General features: G+C 56.1%; 1 protein-coding gene across 1 annotated transcript; it reads left to right on the top strand.

Annotated features, from left to right (window-relative positions):
• The first annotated feature begins 572 nt into the window (after positions 1-572).
• On the top strand, positions 573-26,668 carry FMNL1 (formin like 1). Its single transcript, XM_049779008.1, has 27 exons — positions 573-701; positions 9,860-9,943; positions 10,997-11,110; positions 11,807-11,880; positions 12,141-12,224; positions 12,445-12,582; positions 12,804-12,821; positions 14,164-14,272; positions 15,089-15,165; positions 15,395-15,488; positions 16,096-16,170; positions 16,402-16,512; positions 18,383-18,532; positions 18,984-19,085; positions 19,266-19,518; positions 19,780-20,073; positions 20,204-20,328; positions 20,651-20,853; positions 22,871-23,105; positions 23,496-23,564; positions 24,328-24,408; positions 24,494-24,623; positions 24,753-24,916; positions 25,244-25,345; positions 25,480-25,572; positions 25,713-25,833; positions 26,338-26,668. The coding sequence occupies exons 1-27, from the start codon at positions 573-575 to the stop codon at positions 26,439-26,441; spliced, it is 3,333 nt and encodes a 1,110-aa protein (XP_049634965.1). The 3' UTR covers positions 26,442-26,668.
• Positions 26,669-27,318: the final 650 nt, after the last annotated feature.

Below are 27,318 nucleotides of genomic sequence, written 5' to 3' on the forward strand. Positions count from 1 at the left end.
GTCTGGACACCCCCGTCCCGGCCACCCCGAGGTGCCGGCCCGGCCGATCGCGCGGTTCTAGGACCCGGAGATGCCCGGGCCGCGCGCGCGCGCGTGCGTTCCATCTCCCGGGCCGCGCCCGCCCGGGTGTCCCCGCGATCGGGCAGGTGGAGCGGCTCGGGTCGCCCCCGTCTGCGGCAGGGCCCCCCAGACCTATCGCTCCCGAGGCTGCGGGGGGGACCACGCGCCCGCCCCTCCCCGCAAGCCCGCCCCCCGGGGCCGGGCGCGCCGTGCCGAGCGAGATGCGGTTTGCGCGCCCGGGGAGCGGCAGCAGAAGTTGGAGACGCGCCGAGGGGGGAGCCCGCGCCGCCGCTTCCTGCCCCCGGCCCAGCCCTCGGCCCCGAAGGCCCGAACCCCACTTCCTCCGCCGCGCCGCGCCCGGCTCCTGCGCTCGCTCGGGGCCGCCCCGATGGGACGCGACGCCCCGGGCCCTGCGCGCCGCTGAGCCGTGCGCCCGCCCCGCCGCGCCCCCGGGCCCCGCCAAGCTGGATCTCCGTGGCTGGAGGCGCCTGGCCGGCTGGGTGGGCACCACCATGGGCAACGCGGCCGGCAGCTCCGAGCAGCCTGCGCCGCCCGCCGCGCCGCCCCCCAAGCCGCCCGCGGCGCCCAAGCAGCCCATGCCCGCGGCCGGAGAGCTGGAGGAGCGGTTCCACCGGGTGCTGGTGAGTGGGGCCACCCCGTTCCCAGCCGGGCGCACGTCCGAGCCCGAGTGCCCAGGAGGTGCACGGAGGCACCTGGAGAGCCGCTGGCCTCTCCCCGGGGGGCAGCTCTCAACCCCCCAAAGTTTCTTCTGCTGCGCCCAGTTTCCCTCCCCAGGGCGCTCCTGGGTCTCAAGGTTCCCCCGAATTGTCCTGTGAGGAAGTTGGGATTGGGCTCGCCAAAGGGGTCCCCCCCCCACCTGACCCCGCTGCAGGGGTCTAGCGCCTCTGCGGAGTGGGTGTCTAGCTGGGGTGACATTTCTGCCTGGGGAAGGAAGGAAGGGGAGCCCGGTGGAGGCGCCCGCGGGTCGCCTTTCCCGCAGCCCGAGCTGCTGGGAGCCGGGGTCAGATGAAAAATAGCGGAGATTAAAAATATTTGGGGGCTGGATGGGGTCTTGAACCTCCTCTTCCTGAACCCTAGAGGTTCAGGTTAAAAGGGCAAGGTCAAGAAGGTTTGAGTTGAGTCCTTCCACCCCAACACCTAGTTCTGGGTTAGGGTCTCGGGGACGGGCGCAGGGACCAGGCAGGTTGAGCAGGGTGGGGTGAGCTGGAACCCCAGAGCTCTGCTGGGGCTCCTACAAGAGGCAGAAGTGAGGTGGGAGGTCACATTTTCACTTCCTCTCATCCCAGGCTCCTTCTCTAACAGTGGCTTGGGGGCGGGGGTCTGGTCTGTCCCTCGAAGGACCCTGTCTGGTAGCAATGGAGAAAGTGCTTCCCTGCACACCCAGGCTGCAGGGCGGAGGTTGGGGGCCGGAGGCTGGCCCCAGGCCGGTACTCCCCCACCCCCTGACATCATTTCCCTCCCCAGGCCTGTCCTCAGGCCACACTTGCCAGATGTGTTTCAGCCCCTCCTAAGGGTTCCTGGAAACCTTGGCCGCTGGCGCTCCTAGGAGGAAGGCTGGGTGTGTGTGTGGAGGGTCTCCCTCTGGAGATGCTCCCGGTGCCTGAGGGGGGAAAGCCCTTTCTCTCCTTCTGCTCCCCTTCTCCAAGCCCAGGGTCCACAGAGCTGAGCCAGCGAGCAGATGGGGGCGAAGGGGGAAGGAGATGCCGATGCCGTCCCTAGGGCCATCTGTGAGCCTGAGTTTTAGTAGGGATCCCTGAGCCCCGCCAGGCTGGCTGGGTGGGAGTGACAGAGCCTTTTTCCCCTTAGCCTGCTTCTGTGCAGAGGATGGGAGGATCTGTCAGGGCGTGGGGAGGCATTAATGTAGTGGGGGGCGGGGGGGCACGGATGGTTCAAAGTCACAGAAAAGCCAGAAGTCAGCCCAAGTGCTCCCCTGCTGTGGACTTTAGAAGTCTGCTTCCATCTTGGCTTCACCCCACTTGGCCCAGCCCTGGAGGGCCCTGACCCAGGAATGGCTGTGGTGTTGCAAAGGGGTGGAAGGAGGCCCGAAAGGAATGTGGGTAGCAGGTACCCGATAGGCTCTGGCCTCCAGCACCCCCTTAACCCTTCCCCTTAGTGTGTTTACACTGCACCTGCTTCTTGGGGTGAACTGGCTTGTCTCTCATTCTCTTGTGGTAGGACACACCCAACCCAACCCGACCCAACCCAATGTCTGAGGAACGGACTGGCAGTCAGGCCTGGTGGGGTGGATGAGATCCACCAGGGAGGTTCAGACCCAGCACCCCCCGCTGACCTCCTGGTCCTCAGTCACTGCCAGGGGGACCTGAAAAGATGGAGGATGATCATGAGCTGCAATCTGGAACCCCTCATCCCTCTGTGCTGTGGGATCCACCCCCTGGCCTCATCCCAGGGGCATGTGCTCGGCCACTGAGTTGTGTGTCTCCCTCCTGCAGCCAACTCTGACTTCAGAGCACCCTGGCCCGGCTGTGGGATCCAGCCACGTGATTCGGGAGCCTCTTCCTCTTCCTTAAACTCAGCTTTGTCTCTTGGGTGGGGAGTAGGAGCCCCAAACTCTGAAGTGTTCCCTGCCCCTGGATGTAAGAGCCTTCATGGGACCGCGGGGTGCCTTTGCCCTAGATGTATGACCAGCCAGGGCACCCTGGCTCTGCCCTGGCCCGTGGCTGGCCTTTCTCCCATGCAGAAGTGGACAAGGAGCACTTTCCATGGAAGCAGTCGAGGAGTACCCTAGCTTGGGAGTGGGGTGAGGAGAAAGAACAGCTGAACCAGGGATCTGCACTGTTGGGCCTGGCAGAGCTCTCCAAGTTCAGGGCAACTCTCGTGCCCATGCCAGTGCCCATATCTGTATCCTTCCATGTCCTGAACTGACGTTAGCATCCTGGGGTACCCCTAGCATGTAGCTAGGAATGTGGGTCTTGCAGGGTAGAAGTGGCACCGGAAGTCCTGCTGCCAGCTGCCCCCTTCCCTCTGGGGCTGGCCATGGTGCCCTCTCCTCAGGGACCAGGAGATGGCAGGGACCAGGCAGCTCTGTCCCCGAGGAACCCATATGGAGGAGTCCAGTGGGGTTGTGGCGATGTGGGCAGGTGTGGGGTTGGGCCAAGGCTGTGGCTGGACCAGGGGCTGTGGTCAGCATGATTCATTGGGACATGTGGGACCAGGCAGAGGGCTGGGGAGATGGGCAGGAGCAGGTGGACTAGGGCCCACTACTGTTTCCTCGTTGCAGCCACACCCGCCCAGGAAGGTGCTGGGTTGCCTGCCTCCGAGAAGGTGATGTGACTCATGGGAAAGACCGAGCCGCTTCCCTAGCTTTGGGCTGGTGATGTTGTTTGAGGGCTCTTTTGTTGTTAGTGACCAGGTTTCACTCTCTGAGTTATTCTCCTCCTGGTTTAGAAGAAAGGGGGCCAGAGCGATAGCATAGTGGGTTGGGCGTTTGCCTTGCACACAGCCAATGTAGGTTCAATCCCTGGTATCTCATCTGGTCCCCAGAGCACCACCAGAAGTGATTCCAGAGTGCAGAGCTAGGAGTAATCACTGAGCATCTCTGGGTGTAGCCCAAGCTCCCTTCTCCTCCACCCCACCACACCCCCCAAATAAAAACACAACAGAGTGCTGAGCTGGAGAGATAGCATAGGGTTGGGCATTTGCTTTGCATGCAGCCTTTCCAGGATGGACAGTGGTTTGAATCCCAGCATCCCATATGGTCCCCGAGCCTGCCAGGAGCAATTTCTGAGCAGAGTCAGGAGTAACTCCCTTGAGCACCGCTGGGTGTGATCCAAAAACAAAACAAAACAAAAGCCAGAGTGCTAAGCAGAAGCTGGAGTGATAATGGAGTGATAGTACAGGGGGCAGTTGCCTTCCATGCACCCTATATAGTGCCCTGAGCCCTGCCAGAGGTGATGTTTCCTGAGCACAGAGCCAGGAGTAACCCCTGAGCACTGCTGAGTGTTCAGCAGTGCTAAGCACCAGAGCATGAGCTCGATCCATCCACTGACCATGCTGGAACTTTCTGGATGAGGACCCCAGGCCCCCCTCTTTAACATCTGAGCTCCTGGGGTGCCAGGCTGCCTCAGGTCCCATCCTCACCACAGGTCCGCCCAGAGCTGCCTGGCGGAAACTGTGGGAGGCCCACCTCTGGGGGTGGGGCTGGGTGCTAACGGTAGCGGTGCACTTGGGGAGGGGCAGCCTCCACTTCCCTCTGAGGGGTGCTGGGGGGGGGTGTTCCCCAGTGAGTAAGAGCTCAGTATAGGCAACAACAGGAAGTGTAGGGTGCTGGGTGGCAGGAAGTGGATCTGGCTGTTCCTGATTCCTCAGTGGGGGGCACTGGGCCCCCCTGGCTGTCTGCAGAGATCCTTGGGCCTAGACCCTCCACTTCTCTTTTCCCTCAAAGCCTTGTCTTCCTACAGGCTCCTCAGGCTTCGATAGCTTTGTGCCTTGGTTTCTCATTTATGAATGGCCTTAGAACAGTGCCTGCTTCGTAGGTTTTTTGTGTTTGAATGAATGAAGGGCAACAGGATTTAGGAAGCCCAGACAAATGACAGTAGGGGACAGATTCTCACTCCTGCCAACCTGGCCAGAAATCTAGAAGGAGAAGTTCAGAACCTTGGCGGGTCCCCAGAACCTCACCTTAGCAGCCCACCACACACCTCTGTGCCTGGCAGTGCTTGGAAGCCCTACAAAATTATCTTTTTTGTTTGCTTGTTTATTTTTTGGGCCACATCCGGTGGCACTCAGGGGTTGCTCCTGGCTCTGCACTCAGAAATTACTCCTGGCAGGCTCAGGGATCATATGGGATCCCGGGAATTGAATCCAGGTCCTTACTGGGTCAGCTGCATGCAAGGCAAATGTGCTACCGCTGTGCTATCACCCCAGGCCCTTTCTCTTTTGTTTTATTTATTTTTTTTGACCATACCTGGCAGTGCTCAGGGCTTACTCCTGACTCTACTCAGAGATAACACCTGGTGGGCTCAGGGGTCTATTAAGGGTGCTGGGGATCGAACCCAGGTGAGCTACATGCAGGATAAGTGGCCCACCCACTGGGCTATCTGCTCCCCAGAAAATCCATTTACTGGAAAATGTTAAAAGTAGGCACAATTGATTGTTTTTGAAGAAACACCATGAGCTCTCCAACTAAATTTGAAGCCACATAGAGGTGGAGGAAAAGGCAGGGAAAGCGGAGGGTTGAGGACCAAAGGGCTTAGGGCCCTTGCATGACTGCACCAAGACTGGCACTGACTGGGCTGGCATCTGAGATCCAAGTATCAGAGACTCAAGGGTCAGGGCTGGGTGAGTGTGGCACATGTGGCTTGTCCAGGTGGGGGGTGAGTGTGAAAGTAGGGGCTGAGGCATCCAGATGACCTCAGCCCCAGGGGACACCTGTTCCCAGGCAGCATTGTGGGGGCTCCAGGCTGGTCTGAGGAGGACGGGGAGACCCCTCTCTTATCCAAAAGCAGAGTGTTTTGGGGGAGAGGTTGAGTCCACAAGTCCCAACAATTAGATTGAGGTCACCTCCTTTTCTTAGTTACAGCCCAAAGTCTGTGGCCCCTCCCCTCCTCCAACCCAGGGCTGTGGGTGTGGGAAGGGCTGAAGAGTCAGAGTGTGAAGGTGGAGCCCTGGGATGGTTCTTACTCCACAGGCTGCTTTGCATATGGGAGGGGAAGGTCCCCAAATAATGGACGAACCCCACAGAAACCCCAACATCAGGTGCAGGTCCACTCCCTTAGCTCCCACATCCCTTGCATCTGTGTGATGGGCCCTGTCAGGTCGGGGTCCTGAGTTCCACCTGGGGACCCTCAAGCACAGCTAACCCTTCCTGCCACCGGAACCAACCCATCTGAGCTGATCTGAGGGGTCAGCACCCCTTTCTCTCTCCCAGCCTCAGCCCCATGGTGCCAGTGCGGGGTTGGGGCTTTGACCCTGTTTCCCAATGGCCTCACCCACCCGAGTGCTTCCCGAGGGCCCAGCTCTGGGTGGGCACAGCCCAGGAGCAGCTGCTAATTAGTGCTCGAGCTGTCAGAACTATTTCTGATTTCCGCATCTAAATTTAGCCCGTCTGGCAGGCTGGTAAGTGGCTAGCCTTGAGGAGGCCCAGGAGGGGAAGGGGCAAAGAGGCCAGCAAAGGGGTCCCTGCTCCTGCAGTGAGCAGGGCCAACCTGCACCCCAATACTGCACCTGCTTCCTGACCTTGGAAAGTTGCTCAGCTCATCTGTGCTGGCACCAGTGTGAGGGACAGAGGGCAAGGGGCAGGCATAGGGGGCCAGCAAGCTGGTTCCTGCCGGCCTCTGTCACTGAGGCTATGCCAGGAAGATACCAGGTCCTGGGGTGGGGTTAAGGCCCAGAAAGGACAAGGTGAAGTGTCTGTCCCTCTAAATTTCCCAGAGGGCTCACTCTGCACCCCCATTCCACTCTCCTGGGGCTGTCTCCCTGATTTCCTCATTTCCCAATTAGCACTGCACCCCTCTGGCTTACCCCATCTTGAGATTCTGTATGGTACAGAACCAGGAGAGAGAGAGGCAAGAAGGAGAGTGGCTGGGAGAAGGGAAAGAGGGGAGAGTAGAGAGGAAGGGGAGAGAGACAGGGAGAGGGAAAGAGGGAGAAAGAGAGAGGGGGACCGGAGCAGTGGCGCAGAACAGTAAGGCTTTTGCCTTGCCGGGGCTAGCCTAGGACAGACTGTGGTTTGATCCCCCAGCATCCCATATGGTCCCCCAAGCCAGGAGCAATTTCTGAGTGCATAGCTGGGAGTGACGTCTGAGCGTCACTGGGTGTGGTTGGAAAAAAAAAAAAAGAGGGCCCGGAGAGATAGCACAGCGGCGTTTGCCTTGCAAGCAGCCGATCCAGGACCAAAGGTGGTTGGTTCGAATCCCGGTGTCCCATATGGTCCCCCGTGCCTGCCAGGAGCTATTTCTGAGCAGACAACCAGGAGTAACCCCTGAGCACCGCCGGGTGTGGCCCAAAAACCAAAAAAAAAAAAAAAAAAAAAAAAAAAAAAGAGAGGGAGAAGAAAGCAGACAAGCCAGAGGAGGCTGGAAAGTGGGTAGGTGGGTAGGGTGTTTGCCTTGCACACAGCTGACCAGATTCAATCTAGGCACCCCATATGGTCCCCAGAGCACTGCTAGGGATGATTCATGAGTGCAGACCAGGAGTACCCCAAAACATTGTTGGGTGTGTCTGCAAAACTCTCCCCTAAAAGTGGGAGTGGGAGTGGAGAGAGGGAAAGAGGAGATAGAGAGGGAGAGAGAGGAAGAGGAGAAGAATAGGAATGTCACCCTCTGGCTGTCCCAGCTCTCAGCCTTTGCCCCACTGTACCCACTGAAGCTCCTCCCTTTGCTCCTGTGGTCTGCTCTGCCGGCAGGTGGGGCGTCTCCCCTCCAGTTTCTCAATCTGGCTCCTTGCGCAATGAACTGGGGAGGAATGACACGTGTCTCCTCAGACTGGCGGGACTGGGGGGAGGGGTCCTGGGAGACAGGCTCCACCTCTCAGGAGGGCCAGCCGGAAGCTTGGGCAACACCAACACGGGACAGCCGAGAGTAGCAGCTTCCTGTTGTCTGGGGCTGACCTGTGGCAGTGATTTTGGGGTGAAGTCTAGCCAGAGCCCTAGATCTAGGGCCAGCACCCCAGACAGGAGGAAGCTGGCTGAGGAGGTCCATGGGTGTGGCCCCCTGACTCCAGCCCAAGACATTAGGCTCAGGACTGAAGCTGTGTCCTTCTGAGCCATCAGTGGGTGGGGTTCCCAGGGGCTCCCCAAACCCAGTTAGACTGGATGTCCTGAAAGGCTAGGGCTGACTTTGGAGAACCTGATGCCCAGTAGTTCTCCTATAGCATGGGGAGGGGAGTGACTGATTTGGGGTGAATTGACTTTGTTTCCTGGGTCTATTAGAGTTACATATAGTCTAGGGGAGGGGCTGGAGAGATTGCACAGTGGTAGGATGTTTGCCTTATAGGCGGCCAATTTAGGACGGACCTGGGTTCAATCCCCAGCATCTCATATGGTTCCCCAAGCCTGCCAGGTGAGATATTTGAGTGCAGAGCAAGGAGTAACCCCTGAGTAACCACCAGGTGTGGACCAAAAAAAAAAAGACCAAAAAAAAAAAACAAAAAAAAAAAAAAAAAAACTCTGGGGCTGGTGAGGTGGCGCTAAAGGTAAGGTGTCTGCCTTGCAAGCGCTAGCCAAGGAAAGGACCGTGGTTCAATCCCCCGGCATCCCATATGGTCCCCCCCAAGCCAGGGGTGATTTCTGAGCACATAGCCAGGAGTAACCCCTGAGTGTCAAACGGGTGTGGCCCAAAAACAAAACAAAACAAAACAAAAAAAACCAAAAACAAACCAAAACACCAAAAACAGAGTCTAGGAGTGTAGGGAACCCAGAGTGCTGCCACAGCAGGTGGTTCCTGGCTCTGCTGGGGGCCTGTACCTGTCCTACAGGGAGACACATTCTCTCTGAGGTGGAATGAGGTGGGTCCCCAGCAGACCTTGGGGGTCAGGGGAGAAGGTGGGAACTGAGGGGCATGGGAGATTGAGTCTGCTCTGGGTAGAAATACCCTAGTGCCTCAGAACAAGACCATGAACAGACTGCTTTCCTCATCTCTGTGAAACTCATGTAGGGGGCGGGTTCTCCCATGGCTGGCACCCAGAGGCCCCTCCACAGGTTCCCACAAACCCAGCACAGTGGGAAGATGAGCTGAGAGTCCAAGCCTGGGTCTTCTGGGTTTTGTTTTTGTTTTGCGGCCACACTGGGCAGTGCTCAGGGGTTACTCCTGGCTCTGTGCTCAGGAATCATTCCTGGTGGATACTATAGGGGATGTTGGGGATTGAACCTGGGTTGGCTGCGTGCAAAGAAAATGCTCTAACTTGGGGCTAGAGAGATAGCATGGAGGTAGGTAGTTTTAATCCCGACATCCCATCGAGCCTGCCAGGAGCGATTTCTGAGTATAGAGCCAGGAGTAACCCCTGAGCACAGCTGGGTGTGACCAAAACACACACACACACACACACACACAAGAAAGAAAAAGAAAAAAAAAAGAAGAAAAAGAAAATGCTCTAACCACTGTATTCTTTGGCCTTGAGGAGTTAGATGGGTAATATGGGGACTTGAGGGTCTACCATGGAGTTGCCAGTATGTCTAATGTCATTAACCAGTACCCAGGAGCCACCTCTGGGATGGGCCTTTTCACCTGCTAAGGTTCCTCTATGGCAGTGGTCCTCAAACTATGGCCCGAGGGCCACATATTGTATTTGTATCTGTTGTTTTTCTTCATCGCAAAATAAGATATATGCAGTGTGCATAAGAATTCGTTCATAAGTTTTGTTTTTACTATAGTCAGACCCTCCAATGGTCTAAGGGACAGTGAACTGGCCCCCTATTTAAAAAGTTTGAGGACCCCTGCTCTATGGGTTCAGCTGGGGGACTGGGACTTCCCTAGGGAGCTGGTCTGTAGGGTCTCCTGAAAATGCCCCTGCCCTCTGCCCTTGGGGCACAGGAATCCCCCAACAAGGTCACATGTGAGTTGTATCCAGCAGCCTCCCAATAAGGTTATATGCAGGGTCTTTTTTTTTTTTGTGTGTGTTTAGGCCACACCCGACGGTGCTCAGGGGTTACTCCTGGCTGTCTGCTCAGAAATAGCTCCTGGCAGGCATGGGGACCATATGGGACACCGGGATTCGAACCAACCACCTTTGGTCCTGGATCGGCTGCTTGCAAGGCAAGCACCGCTGTGCTATCTCTCCGGGCCCTATATGCAGGGTCTTACATGCCTCTTTCCCCCCCCAGAATTGCATGAACTTGCCCCCAGACAAGGTCCAGCTGCTGAGCCAGTATGACAACGAGAAGAAATGGGAGCTCATCTGTGACCAGGTGGGTTCCAGCCCCTGCACCCTCATCCGTGGGACTTCTGCCCAAGGGACTGCCACACCCTCACTTCATGCAGCCTCTGTGTGGACTGAATCTCCCTCTCTTAAATACACCAGGAGTGCCTGGGGCCCTCTGAGCCACAGGAACAGGGCTGGGATTGCCATAGTGTGGAGCTCTGTGGGGCAGCCAGGGGGTGCTCCAGTTCTGGGGGCATGAGGGGTGGCTTCAGGGTTGAATTTTCCTTCTGACCCCATGAGGATAGGGAGTAAGGACAGGGACCTCTGTCCTCCTTTGACCGTGGCCTGGAGGGGCTCCCTACAGCAACCTAAAGTGGTACAGGGTGGCTCTGAGGCTCCTTGGTGTCCTATGGCCACTGTCCATGGTGGCAGTGTGTGTGTGTGTGTGAGGCGGGGGCTTCTAGCTTCTGCTGAGGGAGGCTGAGAGTGGGGATTTGGGGCATCCCCAGAAAATCCTGGCTAGGTTCTGGCTCCTGTTGATCAATATAGAGGGGAGAAAGAGGAGTTGGCCAGAGTCAGAGCCAGAGAGCAGCCCCCACAGGTGTGGGCCAGTCACTGCTGCCATCCTGGGATCTCAGCTTTGGGGTTCCTAGGTTTCCTGGGAGCAAGGGAGGTCGATGGGGCTGATGGTGCCTATCTGAGAGATTTGGGTGAGGAAAAAAGGATGCTGGTAAGGAGCAGCTGGGACAGCCTGGAGAGTGACCCCTGCAACTCCCTACTGAGATTACTCTCTGCTCTAACTCCATCTCTGGGCTGTGTGGAGGAATGGGGGGTTAGGGAAGAAGGGCACTACCTAGTGGCCTGACCAAGGCCCTGATCAAGGTGGGTGTCCAGCAAAATGGATCTATCCGAAGCTGTGCTGCCACTGTCACCTACGACGCCATCATGGGGTGGAACCCCAGGCCTGAGCCCTGGAAAGCCCTGGAAATGTTGGTTTCCCTCTGGCATTTTGGGGTCTTAGAGCCTGAGGCCTCAGGTCCGAGCTGGGAATGGGGCCCTGAGAGCTCTGTTGGCCCTGCTTATGCCTCTGTCTCCTCAGGAACGGTTCCAGGTCAAGAACCCGCCCACTGCCTATATCGAGAAGCTGAAGAGCTACCTGGAGACTGGGGGCATTAGCCGAAAGGTGGCAGCTGACTGGATGCCCAACCTAGGGGTACCTACTCCCTCTTTTCTGCGTCCTTTTTCTAAAGCTGGAAGAACTGTGTTCGAGCTTTTCTATGGGTTTGTGTGGGTGCATAAATGATGGATTTGTGTGTATGCTTATGGCATATATGTAAGGTGTGAGTATGTGCTCATATTCACAGTGTGTGCAGGTAGTGGGCATCTGTGCGTGTGTGTGGTGTGTCTATGTGAGGTAGCAGGAATCTGTGTGGTGTGTGTGAGGAGTGGATGTGTGGGTGACGTGTGTGAGGTAGTGAGCAAGTGAAAGTGCGGTGTGTGGAGCCGTCTCCTGCTCTGTCATCTCCCTGTGCCCATCTGTGTGTACTACTGGTCACTGGGGGTCTGTATGTCCGTGATGACCGTGCAAAGGGACTGTGTGTGCTGTGTGTCTGGGTGTGAGCCTCACAGGCCTGTGCCTAGGATGTGTCTGTGAGGCCCCATGTTTGTGTCTGGGTGAACTGTGATTCCCTTATGACTATGCCTGAGGGGACCATGAACCCAATGCCTGTGGAATGAGCAGCTGAGGGGCTGACTGGGCAGGTGTGTGGAGGAGGTGTGGGAGGCCTCGTGAAAGGCCAGTAGTGGGGGGGGGCATGGGTAGGCGCTGCTGCCGGCTGCTGCCATTGGGCTGGGGGGACTGTGGGAGAATAGACTCCCCCATCAGATGGTCTTGTACTTGGCCCCCCAGTTCAAGAGGCGAGTCCAGGAGTCCACGCAGGTGCTGCGGGAGCTGGAAATTTCCCTGAGGACGAACCATATTGGGTGAGTCTGGCCTGAGGGAAGAGGCCTAGGAGAGATGTAGGGGTTCAGGAGAGGTCTTGGGGGGGTTCAGGAGAGGTTCAATGAGGTCTCCCCTCGCTGCTCTCTGCCTGTCCCTGAGACATAGCTGGGCTGTGAATCCTGCTTGAGTCCGGCAACCCCAGGGCTCAGCTAGAGGGTGTCTTCCTGATGGGAGGGCACCCAAGGTCACACACTCAGTGCCTACTGGGCATAACCTCACCTCAAGGTTCTCGTGTTGGCAGGTGGGTGCAGGAGTTCCTCAACGAAGAGAACCGGGGCCTGGATGTGCTTCTGGAATACTTGGCCTTCGCTCAGTGCTCCGTCACGTAAGCCCTGCCCCTCTGCACCCCTAGTTTTTCAACACTTTTCCTCCGCCCCTTGGACCCATATGGCCCAAGGCCACCCAGGCTCCCTGACCTGTCCCTGCAGTCTCCTTGCTCCGGCCATACCCAGCGTGGTTCAGGAACTCCGTCTCTTCCTCTGCCTCATCCCCCACCCCCCTGCACCCATTCCGATGTGCCCTGTGACCCCGGGGAACCCCTGCAGGTATGACATGGAGAGCATTGACAATGGAGGTCCCGGCTCGGAGAAGAGTAAGCCTCTGGAGCATTCGATGGAGGACCTCACCAAAGGGCCGTCTCCCTCCGTCACCCCACAACCCAAGACTCGCCACTTGACCATCAAGTACGTGACCCTGTGGTGGTGTGTTGGGGCACTCAGTTGGCCCACTTTGGCTATGGGGGATGGCATCCTGGCATCGGGGATCAATTCAACAGGGCTGAGAGATGGGGCATTGAGACCTTTGGGCTGGGCTCCAGGTGGGTCTGGGTTAAGGAGGGGGTTTCTGGGCTGGTGGGCCCTGTCTTTAACCTTCTACCCCCTGTTTTCTCCTGTATGATCTCCAGATGCCCCCCTTCTCCCCGGTAGGTACTCGCCTAGGGCAGATGCATGTCTGGTTGGTCTTGGGGGTGTGTAGCCGGGTGAGGTGTGCAGCTGGGTTAGGCACCCGAACCAGGTCCTTCTCACCTTGACTCAGAGCAGTGGTTGGCAACCTGTGACTCACGAGCCACACATGGCTCTTTACACTTTTAATTTGGCTCTTCTATGTGCCGGGTGGCCGCTCCAGGAGTCAGGACTCTGCTCCTAGCCTCTGTCCGTATGCGCCCTGTGTGGCTCTCAAAATAAATTTCAATCATGGTTTTGGCGAGATTTGGCTCAGTTGAACAAAAAGGTTACCAACCACTGACTCAGGTTGGTCATCCTGCAGTGAGGTGGAGGGGAGAGAGGCTGCCCTGAACCCCCTGTGACTCCCCACCTTTGTCCCTTCTCTCTTTGGGTCCAGGGTGTCAACTGCATGTTAAACATTCACAGTGTGTTCCTTGGGTCATTCATACATGTAACAAACACTGATCAGCATTTACGGCATATCAGGCCCCCCGGAGTCTCCTCCCCTGCCCCTTCCCAGAGCCCAGGGTCCTTGGGAATAATGCATGCTAGGGGTTGCATGTGGGTCTTGCAGGCAGCACCTGACACAGGGAAAGGCATGTTTGGGCTGAAGGAACAGCATGAGCCATGACTGCAGAGGCAGTGACTGGCAAAGGGCGTGACGCAGGCGGAGGGAGGAGGTGGGGACTTGCGATCTTTTGGAAATGCGACAGAATGAGAGGAGCTGTGTGGAAGTCACAACGGGGAACCTCTGCCTTGATGGCAAGCAGCCTTCCCGAGCAGGCGCACACGGGGCTCTGTTTAAAGTCATTTCACACACCCACAAACCCCATCAGGGAGGTGCTGGTCTCAAGGTGCCTGTTTTATAAATGAGGACATGGAGGCACAGGGAGCTTGAGGGCCTGGCTGGAGCAGGGGTGTGAGTGGGATTCGAACCCTAAATTCTGCAGTCTGGGCACCGGTTCAGGATGGAAGCCACACCCTGGGCCTCCAGCACCCCTCCCTGGGAACATGTCCTTGGCACTGGTTCCTCCCACGGTGGCCAAGACTGGCTCCTCCTTCAGGGGCATGGCTACACTAGAGACACACCCCTTTCTCTGCTCTCTGTTGGAGCTGGAAACTAGGGTACAGCACAGCCCCCTCTCCTGGAAGCCTGGATGCCATCACTCACCTGTCCCCTTTGGTTGGGAGTGGCAAGCAGGAACCTGAGCTTCCCAGACATGCCCCCGTGGCTTCTGGAGGCCAAGAGGTGTGGTAGGGGGAGAGTGGGAGCTGGGCTCCTACGCTGACCCCTTTGCAACCTCCTCCTGTCCTGTGCAGGATGACCCCCGCTCACAGCAGGAAGACACTGCGGAATTCACGCATCGTCAGCCAGAAGGATGATGTACACGTGTGCATCATGTGCCTGCGAGCCATCATGAACTACCAGGTGGGCTGTGGCCCGCAGGGAGGAATCCCCAGCTTACTTTAAATGTGTTAGAAAGGGAGCCAGAGCCATAGCATAACAGGTAGGGCGTTTGCTTTGTTTGGGGTCGACCTGGGTTCAATTCTTAGCATCCCTATGGTCCCCTGAGCCTGTCAGTAGTAATTTCTGAGCACAGAGCCAGGAGTAATTCCTGAGCCACCGCAACTAATTGGTATGACCCAAGTGTGGCCCAAAAGACAAAAAAATAAACATAAAGGTGTTAGAAAGGAAGTACCACTAAAAATAAAAGGGGGGGTAGGGACCAGCGAGGTGGCGCTAGATGTAAGGTGTCTGCCTTGCAAGCATTAGCCAAGGAAGGACCGCGGTTCGATCCCCCAGCGTCCCATCCATATCCCCCAAGCCAGGGGCGATTTCTGAGGGCTTAGCCAGGAGTAACCCCTAGCATCAAATGGGTGTGGCCCGAAAAACCAAAAAAAAAAAAAAAGAAAAGAAGTACCTTACTAGCTGGATAGAAAGAACTTCCTGGGCTGGAGTACAGTACAGCGGGTAGGATGTTTGCCTTGCATGCAGCTGACCCAAGTTCGATCCCTGGCATCTCACAAGGTACTCTGAGCCTGCCAGGAGTGATTTCTGAATGTAGGGCCAGGGAAACCCCTGAGTGACATTGAGTGTGGCCCCCAAACAAAAAACCAAAAAAAGAAAAAGAACTTCCTGAAATAGAACAGGGTCAGAGACTAGACTGGCCTGGCCTCAAGGTGGGGTGGGGTTGCTGGAAGTAGGGGTGCCTGCCCAGAGAAGCTGACTCCTCTTTCTCCTCAGTCTGGCTTCAGTCTCGTCATGAACCACCCCGCCTGCGTCAATGAGATTGCTTTGAGTCTGAACAACAAAAGCCCCAGGTGAAGTTGAGGCTGCAACCTCTCCCTCTATCTGGACTTTCCTCCTGCTTAGGATTGTCCCCCAGGGTCACCCCCACCAGTGGATTCTCTTTTCCCTTGAGACTCATCACCCCAGCACTTCCTTAGTGGGGCCACAGCTACTCCTAGGCCCTCCCCTCCCAAACTGTCACCCCTTTGGCTGCTACTTCTATCCCTTCTCCAGGGCCAACCTGCCCCCTTCTCTCCCCAGAACCAAGGCACTGGTGTTAGAACTGCTGGCAGCTGTGTGTCTGGTGCGGGGCGGGCACAATATCATCCTAGCAGCCTTCGACAACTTCAAGGAGGTACTGGAGCACCCACCCAATCCAGCGGGGGTGTGGACTTCATGGTTGGCAGTTGGGGCTAACCCTTTAATGGGGGTACTGGGTGGGTCTTTAAGCACTGCAGGGTTGGGCTGTCTGGGACTGGGAGAAGGAAAGGTCACCAAAAGAAACAAAGAAGGGGGATAGGACAGACCAGGAACTTTGAGCGAATAAGTGGAATAAGCCGAATTGCAGTGTGCTAGGGCATGATACCTTCTAGGTGAGGGGTCAGGAACTCCCCCTACTGTGAGCCAAGACCACAGCTTACATAGTGGGTGGGAAGGGCAGCAAAGGAAGGTGCCAGAATGCTGGGGGGGGAGAGAGAGAGAGAGAGAGAGAGAGAGAGAGAGAGAGAGAGCGAGAGAGCGAGAGAGAGAGAGAGAGAGAGAGAGAGAGAGAGAGAGAGAGAGAGAGAGAGAGAGAGAGAGAGAGAGAGAGAGAGAGAGGAGAGAGAAATATGGGGGCGGGATGGATTAGGATGGGAGTGGAGGAAGCCATGGATTTTTCGGACAAGGTCCCTGAGAGGCAGTGAGAGGCAGAAGGTTGTGACCTTGGGGCCTCGGTGACAGCCACCCCTTATCCCCACCAGGTGTGTGGGGAGCAGCACCGTTTTGAAAAGCTGATGGACTATTTCCGGAATGAGGACAGCAACATTGACTTTATGGTGAGCTTGGGGTAGGGCCCAGGTAGAAGTACTCTTGGGACCAGACACAGCTAAGAGTCTGGGTTCTAGGCTTGAATCCTGCTCCTACCCATGAGGGGGCTCAGCAATTGGTGGTGGTGGGGGAACATATAGGCAGGAATGAAGATGATGAGTGGAGACAGAGGGAGACTTTGAGCTGAGTGTGGGGGGCCGTGGAAGGGGATCACAGACCCCTGTTTGGCCCTGTCCCAGGTGGCCTGCATGCAGTTCATCAACATCGTGGTGCACTCAGTGGAGAACATGAACTTCCGGGTCTTTCTGCAGTATGAGTTCACCCACCTGGGCCTGGACCACTACCTGGAGGTGAGCCCTGCACATACCACCCACCCCACCCCTAATCCCCCCATTGCAGAGTACAAGTCACTGGTCAGCTACATGAGTGCTGGGGTCAAACCGACCTGGGTTCCAGTCCTGGGATTGCCACCTTCCAACCCATGTGACCTTGGATGGTGTCTTCTCTCTGGGTCTCAGCTTTCCCATCTATAAAATGGGAGAATAATAGGAACACTAGTGACTCTACTTGGGGACAGCAGTGTCTGCTGTACAGATCTGTTGTTGCAGACACTAGAACAGCTTGAGGGGCTTGAACATCAACATCAGATGAGCACTCAGACTGGAGCACCTATGGGGTTGGCTGGAAATGGAGGGCACAGAGCTGGCTCAGGCTGGGTGGGTCCAGGCCTGCAGAAATCCTCAGCCCCTAGAGGCAGGGTTATTCTTCCCAGCACAACTTGAGCAAGGAAGAGAGATGTGGCTTTCAAACATGATTAATTTGATAGGCTTCCTGGAAGAGCAGAGCCTTTGGGATTGGAATTTTTGAAAGCCAGTCTTATTTTTAATTTAAAAAATTGGGGCTTGGGGCTGGCGAGGTGGTGCTAGAGGTAAGGTGTCTGCCTTGCAAGCGCTAGCCAAGGACGGACCGCGGTTCGATCCCCCGTCATCCCATATGGTCCCCCCAAGCCAGGGGCAATTTCTGAGTGCTTAGCCAGGTGTAACCCCTGAACAACAAACGGGTGTGGCCCGAAAAACCAAAAAAAAAAAAAAATTGGGGCTTGGGGTCACATCCAGCAGTCTCAGTACCTACTCCTGACTGTGCTTATGAGTGACCCTGGTGCTGCTGGGGGATCCTATGTGGTGCTGGAAATGTAAACCATGGTCTACTATTTGCAAGGCAAATGCCTTAAATCCTATTAATCTATATTCCGAAAGAGTCAGTCTTAGCCAAAGGTAAACAGCAGGCTAGGGTGATAGAGTCCTTTGAAGGAAAATTACTCAGCCCTAAGAGAAGAAATGTGTGTGTGTGGGGGTGGAGTGATAGCACAGCATTAGGGCATTTGCCTTGCACATGGCTGACCCAGGACAGACTGGGGTTTGATCCCCAGCATCCCATATGGTCCCCCAAGCCAGGAGCAATTTCTGAGCACATAGCCAGGAGTAATTAATTCCTGAGCATTACCGGGTATGGCCCCAAAACAAACAAACAAAAACAACAACAACAACAAAAAATGTGGGGTCAGGAGAGATAGAATAACGGACAGGGTGCTTACCTTGCATGCAGCCAACCTTAACTTTGTTGAACTTTCATTGAACTACATAGGGTCCCTGAGCCCAGCCAGGAGTGAGCCCTGAGAACTATCTAGTGTGACCCACCCTCCTACCCCCAAAGAGGAAAAAAACCTCTGCTAAAGAGAAAAAAACCAAAATCACCCCCCCAATATATTGTGCTTAGTGAAAGAAATCAGACACAAATAGACTGCAGGCTGTCACAAGCTGAGAGAAGAAAAAATGGGAGTGACTATTGGCAGTGACTAGATTCATCTTTTTGGAGAATGTTCTAGGGATGGACAGTGATGATGGTTATACAACCTTCTGAATACATTAAACACTGCCGAAGTATATGCATAGAAGAGTGAATTTTGGGCCCAGTTGTGGTTCAATGATAGAGCACTTGGCTTGTACATACAAGGTCCTGGGTTCAACCCAGGACACACACACACACACACACACACACACAGACACACACTTTGATACCTAACATGGTGAATTATAGCTCCATAAAAACATAAGGAAGCACAGCAGGCTAAAACTCAGCCCCTCTCCTGGGCTCTAATTGATGGGGGACTGGAAAGACCTTCTGCCCTCAGCCTCACACTGCATCTTGCGCCTTGGACAGAGTCTGCGCCTCACAGAGAGCGACAAGCTGCAGGTGCAGATCCAGGCATACCTGGACAATGTGTTTGACGTGGGGACACTGCTGGAGGACACAGAGACCAAGAACGCGGTCCTGGAGCACATGGAGGAGCTGCAGGACCAAGTGAGCCAGGTGAGAGCCGCCTTCCACTTGGGCACGCGCCAGGCCCTCAGACCGGGTCTGGGAGTAAACTGGGCGTTGGCTCTTGAGTTTCAGATGAATGCAAAGCCTGACCTTTTTTGGGGGAAGGGGTCTAGTTTAGACAGCTCTCCAGGGAGCTGCTGCGTTGAGCCCTTCCTCCCCAAGTGCACAGGCTCCCCCCCCCCCCGCAGGCCCAGACCCTCCCTGACTTGGGTGGGACATGGGTCCCCCTGTGGTGCTCTGGGAGCACTGTCGCTCACTCCCAAGACGCATCTGCCAATTTTGGGTACCCATTACGCGCGCTCTCTCGACTGTGCGTCTCTGAGCCGCCGGCGGAAGCCGCCCCCAGTGCCCTGCGGGCGGGTGTGCCAGCGGCCGCCCCCTCAACGGCGGTGCCAGTGCCCGGCCGCGGGCGGCAACTCACCATGTGCCGGTCCCCCAGCTGACAGAGCGACTTCGGGACGCAGAGAACGAATCCATGGCCAAGATCGCGGAGCTGGAAAAGCAGCTGAGCCATGCCCGCAAGGAGCTGGAGACGCTGCGGGTGAGGCTGGGGTGCCAGGGCTGGGTGGGTAGGGGGTTAAGGAGAAGGAGGGTCCCCTCTCACCCCCAAACAATACCACCAGACTGGGTTTCCAAGCTTGATCCCTTCCACCAACCTGGCAGGAGGACGGGCGCAGTGCCAAGGGCCACCGGTGCGCACTGACCTCTCTCCCCTTTCCAGGAGCGCTACGCGGCGTCTGCCTCTCTGGGTGTCTCCAGGCGTCCCCCGGAGCCTGAGAAAGTGTCGGTCCCCAGCCCGGCCAGGCCCTCTGCCCTGGAGCTGAAGGTGGAGGAGCTGGAGGAGAAGGGGTTAATCCGAATCCTGCGGGGACCGGGGGATGCTGTCTCCATCGAGATCCTCCCGGGAGCTGTGACAACTCCCAGCCCCAGTGACGCTGCGACTCTGGGGGTGCCCACCAGCTCCCCCAGCCCAGGTGCGCAGAAGCTTGGAGTTGCTGTGGGTGGGGTGGGGGAGGTAGGGAACCGGGGTTTGGAGGACAAGCCGAAGGACATTCTAGGAAGAGAAAGGTTGGAGAGAGCTAGTTTTGGGAGGGATAGGTGTGGTCCAGGTAGGTGCGGGTGGGTGGGCAAGGGACCCTTTGCGCATGCTTGGGGGAGGCAGGGAGGCGGAGACCACCCGAGCTAAGAGGTTGAACATCCTGCCTGGCCCCCTCCCCACTTCTGGTTTCCTTCAGATCTACCAGAGGCACAACCTCCTGGACCCGAATCTGCAACTCCGCCGCCCCCACCTCCGCCTCCACTGCCTGGTCTCTCCTCTCCGCTGCAAGACACCCCCTCTTTGGCGCCCCCACCACCTCCTCCTCTCCCAGGAGGCCTCGAACCCCCACCTCCTCCACCACTGCCGGGAGACTTGCCACCTCCACCCCCGCTGCCTCCTGGCACAGATGGGCCGGTGCCTCCCCCACCGCCACCGCCTCCTGGAGGACCCTCGGATGACCTAGGAGTTCCTGGTGCAGATGTGGGTTCAGGTGAGTGGACTGGATGGAGCTAGGGGCAGTCACCTGCATCTTTTGGAGACCTTCTGCCTGCCCTCACAGGCTCTCAGCTCCCCAGTACCCTATCCCCTACCTAACACTCACCAACCTCTCTGTGTCCCAGGAATGAAAGCCAAGAAGCCCATCCAGACCAAGTTCAGAATGCCGCTCCTAAACTGGGTGGCCCTGAAGCCCAACCAGATCTCAGGCACTGTCTTCACCGAGCTCAACGATGAGAAAGTGCTGCAGGTCAGTGGTCCTTTCGTGGGCAGTAAAGCCAGGCCTGAATCCGGGTGGGCATCGATTCCCCGCCCTGACTTACTGATGAGGAAACAGAGGTGCAAGGAGGGTAGTAAAGGCATGCGGGGTACCAGCTATCCGACAGACTCCAGACTCTGGAACTCCACCTCCCCCCAGGAGAGAAGTGCTTCCTTCCTCCCCCTCTGGCCTCTTCCTCTCTGAGATCTTCTCCGCTGGTGACCAGGGCTGAGCCACGGCTCTAGCACTGAGCACTACAGTCTTCCCAAAAGACCAAGCTTGCCCCTCTCAGCTCCTCTCCCTGTGTCCTCAGGAGCTGGACATGAGTGAATTTGAGGAACAGTTCAAGACCAAGTCGCAAGGTCCCAGCCTAGATATCAGTGCTCTTAAGAGCAAGGCATCCCAGAAGGCTCCCACCAAGGCCACACTCATTGAGGCCAACCGGGCCAAGAACCTGGCTATCACTCTGCGCAAGGGCAACCTGGGAGCTGACCGCATCTGCCAGGCTATTGAGACGTGAGTAACTGCCCTGGACCCTCAGTTGGAGCATGATGGCAGGCAGGTGCTTGAAAGAACTACCCCAGTCACCAGTCATGGTGCAGAGTCCATCCAGCTTTATTCCCATCCTGGTCAGGAAGCAGGTGGGGTATCTTGTTCTCACTTTCAGTCCTTGGGGCTGGAGCAATAATATAAAAGGAAGGGTATTTATTTGCCTTGTATACTACCAGCCCAGGTTCAATCCCTGACACTATAAGTTGTCCCTTGAGCACCATCGGGAGTGATTCCTGAGTGCTAAGCCAAGAAAAACTCCTGAGCATTGCTGGTAGTGGCCCCCCCCCTCCTCAACCCACAAAAGTTTCTCCCCACAAACCTTTCAGTCCTACAAAATGGAGCCATAATATGAGTCCAGGTCCAGCCCAAGATGTTCTCATTCCTGGGGTCCGAGCAGTAGCACAGGGGCACCTTTTTTTGTTTTGTTTTTGGGTCACACCCAGCAGAACTCAGGGGTTACTCCTGGCTCCATGCTCAGAAATCACTCCTGGCATGCTCGGGGGACCATATGAGATCCTGGGATTCGAACCAATGACCTTCTGCATGAAAGGCAAACACCTTACCTCCATGCTAACTCTCCGGCCCCCCGCATGGGGACATCTTATATGGTCTCCCATGCCTGTCAGGGGTTGTTCCTAAGTGCAGAGTCAGGAGTAACCCCTAAGCATTCATGGGTGTGACTCAAAAACAAAAACAAAATCAAGATGTTCTCATTCCCTCCCTGCCCACTCATGTACCTCCTGGGACTCAGGCCCAGCAACGACAGCTGGGCCTATGCTTCTGATGGATAATGAGGATCCAGGGCTTCCTGGCTCCCAACTTCCCTGTCTCTTAACTCTCATCCCAGGAAGTTGTCAAGGAACTGGTAGATGTCAAAGAACTGGTGGGATGGGACCACTAGATGGGGCCACCGAAGTGATAGTACAACAAATAGGGCACTTGTCTTGCATGTGGCCAGCCTAGGTTTGATCCTGGGCATATTATGGCCTCCTGAGCACCACAAAGAACGATTCTTTGTTTTGTTTTGTTTTGTTTTGTTTGGGCCATACCCTACAGCGCTCAGGAGTTACTCCTGACACTGCACTCAGAAATTCCTCCTAGCAGGCTCAGGGGATATGGGATGCTGGGGATTGGCTGGCTGGCTCGCTCGTCCCTCCCTCCCTCCCTCCCTCCCTCCCTCCCTTCCTTCCTTCCTTCCTCCCTCTTCCTCCCTCTCTTTCTCCCTCCTTCCCTCCCTCCTTCCTTCCTTCCTTCCCTCCCTCCCTCCTTCCTTCCTTCCCTCCCTCCCTCCCTCCCTCCCTCCCTCCCTCCCTCCCTCCCTCCCTCCCTCCCTCCTTCCTTCCTTCCTTCCTTCCTTCCTTCCTTCCTTCCTTCCTTCCTTCCTTCCTTCCTTCCTTCCTTCCTTCCTTCCTTCCTTCCGTTTGGGTCACACCAGTGGTGCTCAGGGGTTACTCCTGGCTCTGTGCTCTGAAATTGCTCCTGGGGGCCGGGCGGTGGCGCTAAAGGTAAGGTGCCTGCCTTGCCTGCGCTAGCCTTGGACGGACCGCGGTTCGATCCCCCGGTGTCCCATATGGTCCCCCAAGCCAGGAGCTACTTCTGAGCACATAGCCAGGAGTAACCCCTGAGCATTACCGGGTGTGGCCCAAAAATAAAAAAAAAAAAAAAAAAAGAAATTGCTCCTGGCAGGCTCGAGGGACCATATTGGATGCCTGGGTCCATCCTGTATTGGCCGTGTGCAAGGCAAACGCCTTACCGCTGTGCTATTGCTCTGGCCTCTGATGAATGATTCTTTTTTTTTTTTTGATGAATGATTCTTGAGTGCAAAGACAGGAGTAAGCCTTGAGCACCACTGGGTATGGCCCAACCCTCCCCCCAAGAAAACCCCCCAAAAATAAAAAAAAGAAAACCCAACAACTCAAGGAAAGAAGAAAGAACTGGTGGGAGTGAGTGGAGTGATAGCAACTCTACCCTACCTCCCCAGGTATGACCTGCAGGTCCTGGGTCTGGACTTCCTGGAGCTGCTCACCCGTTTCTTGCCTACGGAATATGAGCGCAGTCTCATTGCCCGCTTCGAGAAAGAACAGAGGCCAATGGAGGAGCTGTCGGAGGAGGACCGGTTCATGCTGCGCTTCAGCCGCATCCCTCGCCTGTCTGAGCGCATGACCACACTCACCTTCCTGGGCAACTTTCCGGATACAGTTCAGCTGCTTATGCCGGTAGGTGTGGGCAGGGCACAGAGGGGTGGTGTGGATGGGATACAAGGTGAGGTGGACATGGGCAGTGAAGGATTCCTGTATATATGGGGCAGGAAGTGGTCATTTGAGGGCCTGAGTGACAGCACAGTGGATAAGGCATTTGCCTTGCACGCAGCTGACCCAGGTTCAATTCCCAGCATCCCATATGGTCTCCCAAGCCTGCCAGGAGCAATTTCTGAATGCAGAGCCAGGAATAACCCCTGAGTACTGACTGGTATGCCCACCCTCCAATAAAAAGAAGTGGCCGTTTGGGAATCCACAACACAGTGCATTTGAGGGTATCTCAGCCTTATCTATGGGTTGCCCTCCACCCCACCCCAACTTACATTGCTCCCGGCATCCTCTCCCTAGCAACTGAATGCCATCATTGCAGCCTCAATGTCCATCAAGTCGTCTGACAAACTTCGCCAGATCCTGGAGGTAAGGCCCCCTGCGCAGGGTCTAGGGGAGAGTATCCCTCCTACGATATACCTTGCCTGCTATGTGTTCTGTCCTGAGAATATAGCACATGCCTTCCTGCCTCTCACATACAGGATCAGGGCAGAGCAAAGAGGCAGGGTGGGGCCATGTGTTTGGAAAGGTACCCAAGTTCCTGGCAGTGACAATTTGGAGATCTCTGTGAGATTAACAGTGCACCCATCCCCACTCTAGAATGTAAGGGGACCCCTTGACCTTGTTAGACAGGTCTTGAGCCCATAGCCTAGGCCAGTGTTCTGCAACCTGCGGCTCGCGAGCGACATGTGGCTCTTTACCCTTTTAATTTGGCTCTTCTGTGTGCCAGGCGGCCGCTCCAGGAGTCAGAACTCTGCTCCTAGCCTCTGTCAGTGCGTGCTCTGTGTGGCTCTCAAAATAAATTTCAATCGTGGTTTTGGCGAGATTTGGCTCAGTTGAAAAAAAAAGGTTGCCGACCGACCACTGGCCTAGGCGACGTGGGTAGCACAGTAAGGGCAGGACCAGCAGAGGGCAGAGTCGGGTATGCCACAGTGATGGTATATACATGTCAGACCCGTCCATCTGCCCCCTTCATGCATACCTACTTTCAACCCCAGGGGCTACACAATAATGCAAAGAGGCTGGGTATGGAGTAGGGGCTTGCTCTCTGCCACTTTTCTTATGCAATTACTGGTTCCGGAAGGGTTCCCCAGCTCCATTCCCCTGCTGAGTTCTTCCATGCCTTTCCCAGATCGTCCTGGCCTTTGGCAACTACATGAACAGCAGCAAGCGTGGGGCAGCCTATGGCTTCCGGCTCCAGAGTTTGGATGCGGTGAGGGAATCAAGAAGGGGCCCTTGACCTGGGAGCTGAGGACTAGCTGGGAGGGGTCTATGTCTTATGATGGATCCTCCCTCAGCTGCTGGAGATGAAATCCACTGACCGGAAGCAGACACTGCTGCACTACTTGGTGAAAGTCATTGCGGAGAAGTACCCACAGCTCACTGGCTTCCACACGGACCTGCACTTTTTAGACAAGGCGGGCTCAGGTAGGGGTGTTGTACCGCGCTTTTGGGTGATGGAGATGGGTGGAAGGAAGTGAGGAGATCCCAGGATTGGATGGGCAGGAATGCTGCCTCTCTGATTGCTGCCTCTTCCTGGCCACCCTACCGGCTCAGTGTCCCTGGACAGCGTCCTCGGGGATGTGCGTGCTCTGCAGAGAGGCCTGGAGTTGACCCAGCGTGAGTTTGTGCGCCAAGATGACTGTGTGGTACTCAAGGAATTCCTGAAGACCAACTCGCCCACCATGGATAAGATGCTGGCAGACAGTAAGACAGCTCAGGTGGGTCCTTGGAGGTGAGGGGGGCCTGGGATGGGGCCAAGGCCAACTTGTGGGGTAGAGCAAAATGGAGGGACTCCTATCTGGAGGAACAGAGATTGATGGCTGATGTTTGTTGTTGTTGTTGTTGTTTTGGGCCACACCTGGTGGCACTCAGAAATTACTCCTGGCAGGCATAATATTAGGATGCTGGGATCAAAACTGGGTTAGTCACATGCAAGACAAATGCTCTACCCACTGTGCTATCACTTTGGCCCCTATGTCCAGTGTTTTGAAAGGGCCAGGCTCCAAGGGCTTTGAGCGGGTAGGGCTAACAGGCTGTGTTCACAGGAAGCCTACGAGTCCGTGGTGGAATACTTCGGAGAGAACCCCAAGACCACGTCCCCCTCCATGTTCTTTTCCCTCTTCAGCCGCTTCGTCAAGGCCTATAAGGTGTGTGTATGCCCAGTGGGCTAGCTGGGGCCTCCCCTGGGGCTTGGGGAGGGGCTGTGAGAGTTCCAGCCTTGAGGGGCATGAGAAAGGAAAAGGAGGAGGCCCCTTCATGGAGACCCACCTTGGCCTCTCAGAAAGCAGAGCAGGAAGTGGAGCAGTGGAAGAAAGAAGCTGCCCAGGAGGCAAGCACAGAAGACCCAGCCAAAGGGGAGCCCCCAGCAGCCAAGGTGAGTAGCAGCCTCTGAGCTTGCCTCTGGTTCCCTCCTCATGATATGGGGGACCAGGCAGGGGTCCTAGAATTTGGTGGCCCTGGGGAAGGAGATCCTGGATCTGCAGCTAAATGCTCTGCACTCACCCCAACTCCCAGTCCCCACCCAAGGTCCGGGGACCGAAAATGGACCTCATTACTGAGCTGAAACGGAAGCAGCAGAAGGAGCCCCTCATCTATGAGAGTGACCGAGATGGGGCCATTGAGGACATCATCACAGGTGAGGCCTATCCTGCCGCTGAGCTCTGTCCTTCTTGCCTTTTTTCCATCTACCCCTCCAACCTGGGCTCTGTCTGGCTGCCTCATTGCTTTTTGCTTTTTTTTCCTGCCTTTTTCTCTTTTTTCCTTTCTCCTCCTTCCCTTGCCTGCCACCCCAGTGCTCAAGACAGTGCCCTTCACTGCCCGTACCGGCAAACGGACATCCAGGCTCCTCTGTGAGGCCAGTCTGGGAGAGGAGCTCCCACTCTAGCGCTCAGGTACCTGCATGGCCTGGCCTCAGGTCCCAGCAACAGCCTGTATTCTGGACTGGGCCTTGGGGTGGGGGACGGAGTTAGTCTGCCCTCCTTGGGGGGGCCCTACACTGCTGGGCGTTGCTTGGGTGTGTGTGTGTGAAAGGCACAAGTTGGCCTCTCCACCTGTAAGCTGGGTCCTTGCAAGGGTGAGGAATATGCCCTGACTTGAGGTCCTTGCACTGAGGGTCTGTGTGTCTCCTTGGGATTGTCAGATCTGCGGAACCAACCCTACATCCGAGCAGATACCGGCCGCAGAAGTGCTCGCCGGCGACCCCCAGGACCCCCACTACAGGTCACCTCTGACCTCTCCTTGTAGCTGTTCTGGATGCAGTTGTTATGAATTTGATAGATGGACTTCACTGGAGTGTAGGGGTGGAGAGGAAGCTAATAGGGCTTTCGGCTTGCTCCCTCACCCCTACACCTTATCTTGCCACTGGAGACAGCATTGCTGGCCCCTCCTTGTAAATGCTGCTTGCAGCACCCAACTGGCAGTAGCCATTAAACTTAGTCACAGAGAAATCCTAGGCTGTAATTTATGAAGTGCTACCTGGCATTCTCTCAGTACTTGCTTTCTATTTAGCTCTGAGACTATTACCTTATTTTTATACAAGATTAATAAAGATCTTTGCAAAAGACCTGAGTCCGCTCCATGCCTCCTTATCCTTCCATGCTCTGTAAAACCTTTTGCAAGATCTTCGGAGCAGGTTTCAACAGGAGTTTTCTTCAGCAGGCTGCAGAAGAGGAGAAGGGTTGTTTCTACACTAGGGTTGATGGAGAGGAAGCCGATTTAGTGGGGCAGAGGCACATATGCATACATGAACCCTGCTAGGAGCAGGCGTGAGCATGGAGGGTCAAATCAGCAGCATATGCTAGAGGTGGTGGGTTAGCACTGGCCAGTCTGTCTGCCTGTCGGTCACTCAACCTCCAGTACCTTGGCCTTCCTTTATGCACTGTCTGACTTGGCTATACTTTCAAGTGATTTCAGATTACATTACCTCTTGCCCAATTCCACTCCCCCCCCCCCCCCCCCCCCCCCCCGCTAGCGTCCTGCTTTTTGTTTTGGGAACACGTCTGGCAGTGCTTAGGGATTACTCCTGTTTCATGCTCAGGGATCACTCTGGGGACCTGATGGGATGCTGGAGATCAAACTGAATTGACCACTTGTAAGATAAGCTCCCTGCCTCTGTACTCTC

Source organism: Suncus etruscus, chromosome 1 (genome assembly GCF_024139225.1).
Source record: "Suncus etruscus isolate mSunEtr1 chromosome 1, mSunEtr1.pri.cur, whole genome shotgun sequence".
Lineage (NCBI taxonomy): Eukaryota > Metazoa > Chordata > Mammalia > Eulipotyphla > Soricidae > Suncus > Suncus etruscus.

Excerpts from the sequence above, each read along its gene's own strand:
- FMNL1 (XM_049779008.1), top strand. The coding sequence starts at position 573 with ATGGGCAACGCGGCCGGCAGCTCCGAGCAGCCTGCGCCGCCCGCCGCG. Across the intron at positions 18,533-18,983 it reads TGCAGGACCAAGTGAGCCAG|CTGACAGAGCGACTTCGGGA; the intron begins GTGAGAGCCGCC and ends CCGGTCCCCCAG. Across the intron at positions 20,329-20,650 it reads ACGATGAGAAAGTGCTGCAG|GAGCTGGACATGAGTGAATT; the intron begins GTCAGTGGTCCT and ends CTGTGTCCTCAG.